The sequence below is a fragment of the Tasmannia lanceolata genome, unplaced genomic scaffold, assembly GCF_043159265.1.
Source record: "Tasmannia lanceolata isolate RefF3 unplaced genomic scaffold, GAP_Taslan_0.1 ptg000006l, whole genome shotgun sequence".
NCBI lineage: Eukaryota > Viridiplantae > Streptophyta > Magnoliopsida > Canellales > Winteraceae > Tasmannia > Tasmannia lanceolata.
The window spans coordinates 47619775-47626120 of NW_027518683.1; the positions used below are offsets into that span (position 1 = coordinate 47619775).

General features: G+C 39.8%; 1 protein-coding gene across 1 annotated transcript; it reads left to right on the top strand.

Moving 5' to 3' along the window:
• The first annotated feature begins 1423 nt into the window (after window positions 1-1423).
• On the top strand, window positions 1424-3327 carry LOC143878657 (uncharacterized). Its single transcript, XM_077380915.1, has 4 exons — window positions 1424-1721; window positions 2516-2611; window positions 2706-2740; window positions 2874-3327. Exons 1-4 carry the CDS (start codon window positions 1634-1636, stop codon window positions 2892-2894), a joined length of 240 nt encoding a protein of 79 aa, XP_077237030.1. The 5' UTR covers window positions 1424-1633; the 3' UTR covers window positions 2895-3327.
• Window positions 3328-6346: the final 3019 nt, after the last annotated feature.

Genomic DNA, 6346 nt, shown 5'->3' on the forward strand with positions numbered 1-6346 from the left:
GTGACAACTGACAAGTGCCCCTGCCCCATTGGATTTACGTCACTCACCCATAATTTTGAATGATCCTACCTCATTAAAATTGACCAAAATACCCTTATATCAAGGAAAATATTCAAAATGCACTCATCTCATAGAAAATTACCAAAGCACCATCTTATAGAAAAAAACCAAAAAAATCTAAACCTCACCAGGCATGTGCGAATGAAGGATGAGGGTATTTTGGTTATTGTCTACAAGATAGTGGTATTTTGGTAATATCATATAAACTTAGGGTTTTGGTCTTTTATGAGGGGATTTGCTAGGGACCATCGCAGAAGGCCTTTCTCGGACCGGCTGTTGCATAAGAGAGCAGCCACATAGGCTCAGATTTGGCATATTCATTTAGGGCCCGTTTGGATGCCGAGAAGATTTTGATTTTGATTTCTCACATTTACAGCCTATTTTGTGTTGTGATTTGGATCCGGATCAAATCCTTGGATTTCCAAATCAGCGACTGACAGTGAATAAGATCATATTTCCAAATATGCTGTGGAAATAAGTAATTGGAAATCCGCAGTTTCCTTCACCCTCTTTGCTCCTCAACTTCTCCCCTCCAGTAGGAAGTACCCCCTTCCCTCTCTGTCTCCCTCAACATGAGCCGCCGGATCTATTCATTTTGTATTCAAAACTCAATTCCAAATCCAAATACAAAATATGAGGTATCCAAATGAACCTTAATTCACCTGAGGTGGCTGTTTTCTCATGCAACAGCCGTTTCGAGAAATGCCTTCTGTGATGGTCCCTAGCAAATCCCTTTTAAGAGTTACGGGTATTTTGATATAGTTATATGAGAACGGTATTTTGGTTATTTTTGATGTGCTAGGGGTATTTCAGTATTTTTACGAGATAATATGTGTATTTTGGCTATTTCTTATGAAATATGGGTGTTATTCTAGGTTTTTTTTTTTTTTTTTTTTCTTTGGGTAAGTATGATTCCCTTTCGTATCTAGAGTTTCAGTTGCCCTCATTTTCAGGTAGAAGTCATAAGTTCTTTTCTTAAGGCTCTGTTTCATTCGACGTAAAATGGGCTTAAAACAAATTTTACTTTCATGAAAAAAATATCCTGGTTGACACACATGGGCTACTAGAAAAATAAAATGGTCTTGTAGAGCTACTCTTCTCAATAAAAAATGGTGAAAGATGGATAAGTAACAAATAGCTAATTTATTTTTTGGGACCTCAGCTTTTGGCAAATTTAATTCAATAGATTTAAATATTTTTTTAAGGAGATCACAAAGGGATCAAATTACTCTTAGCTCATTCTTACTAAAATGAAATCAATAAATGAAACATATGAGAGAGAAAGAGAGTCCTCACTTTCAATGAATACAAACACATGGGGTTGTCCCTCGGAAAAATGAATCCAATCCCATTGCTTAGTTGTACTGTGGTAAGCCATTGAATAACCAACCAACCCAACCTCCTATGTCGCCATCTCTTCCTCTAAACCTCTTGCTGTTTGGATGGTGACAATCTCAATCTCCCATTTCATCTTTAGCCTCACCCATCCCATGAATTTATCAGTTTGATCTACAAGGAGAAGGAGAAGGAGAAGGAGAAGGAGAAGAAAGATAAGAACACTGCTAATTAGGCTATGAGGATCATGGAGCTTAGACATGGCGTCCCCGTTGTCATGGCGGTTTTGCTCCTTATTCTAACCCGGCCAGCTTTATCGTCCCGTGGTTCGAACATCTCAAACCTTGCACTCTTCTTCTTCTTCACAGACACACACATACACACACTCTCTCTCTGATGATCCTTCAAAATTGAGGAGGGTTGTCTAACTCTTTCAGGCCTATACATCTCTCCTTGCCTTCATCCTTTGCATTGATCATTCTCATTGCATCCATTGCATTTTGCATTTATCTTCTCTGCCAAGGATTTTCACTCACTCTAGTAGAACTGTGTACATTTTTCTTCAACTTAAAATGTGACTCATATTTTAATGGCTTTGTTTCTCACGAGCTTGAATGCAAATAAACCATGGTTTTTTCCATGGAATATTAGTTCACTCAAGAGGTGTGAGAGGAACAAGGAGGGTGGGAGAGAGGGATAGAATTGTGAGGGGCATGAGTGGGGAGAGGGCGAGAAAAGGCTGAAAAACAGGGAAAAGATAAACTCTACTCAAAGTAGACCTTTATATTTCCTATTTATCACCCACTTATCACCATCTCTCCTCATCTCTCTCTCTCTCTCTCTCTCTCTCTCTCTCTCTCTCTCTCACACACACACACACACACACACACACACACACATTTGATCTAGAGACTCAACCCCCTTTTTTATTTGCATTTATGAATATTTTAAGATCATCTTATCTGCAAATGGGAGATGAAGTTTTCTTTAGAGCCCATAAATCATCACTTGTAAAACCAATTTTGCACGTATTAAACTTTAAGACCATATGCATATAAGATTATATGCAAATAATTTTTAGAGGTATCCAAAGAGGACTTAGTAGATGGGTTTGTGACAGGAACTACTGAAATGGTGAATTTGAGCTCGGAGGAGACGTACGAGATCGACTATAGAGGGCCCGAGACACATTCCTCCATTCCACCAGGCCTCGCCGGTATACACCAATTTTCTTCCTTGAAAGATTTTTTTAGAATGCTAAAATCCAAATTTAGTTACAATATCCTTCACCATTAAAACATTTTTCACAGGTGGTCATCGATTCAAGATTCCAGACACTCATAATGTAAGATCCCATTTCATGTCACTGGCATGCATCCACCAGGAATTGAATCTATACGAATTTGGCAATTGTGAGTTAGGCGCTTTAGACATTGAGCCATGGCTACTTAATTCTTAATTCTTTCTTTTCTTTGCAGAGAAAACCTATTCATGGATAGACAAATCTGTGGAGTTGAGAACTTGGGATGTAAACTATAGGGTACTCTACTTGTGTGTGGGGTGTGTGTGTGTGTGTGTGTGTGTGTGTGTGTGTGAGAGAGAGAGAGAGAGAGAGAGAGAGAGAGAGAGAGATTCTATTTTCAGAAAAAGTCTAGTTCTTTCAGAGATGTATGTAAAATATGAGTGTTGTAAAATTTGACTGAGGAATGATAGACAAGGGCCCTCTTAATGCAAGGGCTAAAGAAGGGACCTTGAATAGATCCATGTCATTACGTGCAACCGAATTCAGTCTCTCAACCGACTTTAAACATGATGTGGATCTATTAAGGGCCCTTCTCTGACCCTTGCATAAAGAGGGCCCTTGCATCTATCAGATTAGTTGACTACAAAGTCAGTATTTATTTCTTCTTCAATGCAAATAATTTATCTCTAGTGTTTTATTCCTTGGAATCATAATAAAATGAAGAGAACTTTAAGCAGGGAAAGTGCCTTATTTGCAAATCTAGGGAGAAATTAAAAAGTAAAACTGAACTCGCATACCATCCTTATCTTCCTTTTGTGGTGAACTTTGTTTAGTTATATTAGCACAAATTTACATTATATAAACATGTACGGGGTTGGCACGTTGGCTGGCGTAGTGGGTTTGCTCCCCACCCACTGACGATAGTTCGACTCCCCAGGGCTTACCCGCTGTGCATCGTTTACGGTTGATACCCATGATTACAGGCCTTGCAAGCTACCAAACTGCTCCACCACACGTTGAAGAACTGGAATACAGGGTGGTAAAAGGGACTCTTCCATGATCATAGAAATCAAGAAGGGATATTTTGATCCTACCAACTTGATCTTCTTGTCACGACAACACGCGTGAACCTTTCGCGAAATATGTGTCCGGATAGTCCAAAGTCTCGATAGTTACCTCTTGATCTTTTAGTTAAAAAATAAAATTGATGAAGACGTATAGGTGCACTATTACGTGGTGGGGATTGCAATTTTTCATGAATTTCCCATTCGTCACAAAACTATAAAACTTTTCTTATTTCTTTTTTTTTTAGGATCGACAAATCAAATTATATTTTTGTTCCAATTTCTTCCTCTTCCTCTCCTTATGATTCAAACTTTTCTTTGCCACAATTGTTCAGTTATATTATTATTAATGATGCTGGTTGGAACCTAGAAGTAGAAACATAAGAAGGGGGATATCTATCCATATATACTATTGGGGATTTGCTAGTGTCCATCATAGAAGGCATTTCGCGGATGGCCTGTTGCGCGTGAGAGCAGCCACCTAGGCTCACTTTTCAGCAGATTCTGTCTTCATTGACAAGGTGGCTGCTTCCACATGCAACAGGCCATCCCTTCTGGGATGGACGCTAGCAAATCCAATACTATTGATACAGATCGAATAATGATATGGTCACAGATTTTGGGACCTAGAGTGGAACCGAACAAATAGCTTCTAACACTTTGGAAATCTTTCCCTTGATTTTTAGCTTTTTTCTCCATGAAAATGGCAAAACTACCCTTCCATGCCATGTGGCATGTGGGAATTTGTTAGGTTATGCTCTTGGTTCCACTTTCGGTCTCCATCCAGCACTCATTGATATATGTCTGACCATGTTTTAATATTGGGGTGAACTCGCTTGCCTTGCACATTTTAATTGGTTGTTGAGAGTTTTTTTTTTTCTTTTTCGGAAATGTAATAGCATCCATCGGATGGTTAAGCAATAAAAAGGAAAGCACTTCCAAACTTTCAAAACGGAGTTCTATTTTGGAAATAAAGAGGATAGTTTAAATTCCTAAAATAGCCTTTTCTAAGGGTTAGATTTTCAAAGCAATGCTATCATCACAAATGTTTCCACTGGTGGTTGTGTGAAACCAACATTTAGGGAGGGTTCGGGTGGAGAAGTGTGGTTTTCCGGTGACCGGAAAACCGTTACAGAATATATGTGAATTGTTGTATCAGTTTATTAACTATAGTTGGGGCCTTGGGGAACCACATTTCTCTGGCCATGCTTTTTTTTTTTTCTCTGAGGCCATTTATGCCAGGTGGAGACACTGTTGTAGGCGTTGTTCGCATACAGTTTCATCAACCATGGTTCTCGGGTGATAGTGGCAAGAATACCATTAGCAGAAGCTGGCAGGTAAACTCCCATCTATCAGTAGCAGTAGGAAGTCACTAGATTTTCTTCAAGCCAAACAGACATGTATGAGCCTGGTGCACCAAAAATGTAAGAAGGACAAGGACAAAGAGTTGGACGAAGGAAGTACATGGCTAAGGGTCAACAACTATATGATAATTAATACACTAATATCTTATATAAAACACCATCATTCAACTCAACTCAACTAAGCCTTTGTCCCAAACTAGTTGGGGTCGGCTAATAAATCCTTTAGAAATTTTTCATGAAGAAGGTGAAAGAGTCTACCCGGCTCAAATTAACTAAGTCTAATCTTGACACTAGTTGGGTTCGTCTACATGGATCATTTTCTTCCATTCTCTCCTATCCAAGGTCATGTTCTCTGTTATGTTCCTAGCTATCAAGTCTTTCCTCACTGTTTCTACCCAAGTTGTTTTTGGTCAACCCCTTCCTCTTTTTACTCCATCAACTTGGCACGAGTCACTTCTTCTCACTAGAGCATCTAAAGCCTATGTTAGATGTGCCCAAACCATCTTAAGCGGTGTTCTCTCATCTTCTCTTCAATTGGTGCCTCCTCCACCTTTTTACGGATGTCTTCATTTTTAATTCTATCTAACCTAAATATATTAATTAGGGATTTGCTAGCGTCCATCACAGAAAGCATTTCACGGATGGCCTGTTGCATGTCAGAGTAGCCACCTCGTGAATGAAGACAAAATCTGCCGAAAAGTGAGCATGTGTGGCTGCTCTCACATGAAACAGGCCATCCACGAAATGCCTTCTGCAATGGACGCTAGCAAATCCCTATTAATTATTAGAGCCGCAACTGTAGTAAACTGCAAAAACCAATATCGTTTTATTTTCAGAGAAATGATAGAATGAAGGGCGCCCTTGCAAAAATAGCTTCAAGGGCGCCCCTATTGGTTAATTTCTGTAAAGTGTGGTGCCGTAAAAAGTGGATGGCGCAAAAAAAGTGGAAACCGTGTTGACTTTGTAGAAATCAACCAATAAGCGCCCCCCCCCCCCCGGTGGAGCTGATTTTTGCAAGGGCGCCCTTCATTCCCTCATTACTCTTATTTTTCCCAAGCTCGTGTGAAACATTTTTAGATCTTTCCAAGCATTTGCTTTACCGATTTATTCACAAATCCGAACTTTGTAACTGTTATCATCAAAGGGAGTGGATATCATTTTCCCAAGTACTAAAAAAGTTTGGGGGGGGTGGTGGGGGGGGGGGGGGGGGGGGGGGCGGGGTGGGGGCTGATCCTGACCGCTGATACTATAGGATATATGAACGGTTCAGAAGTTCAAAA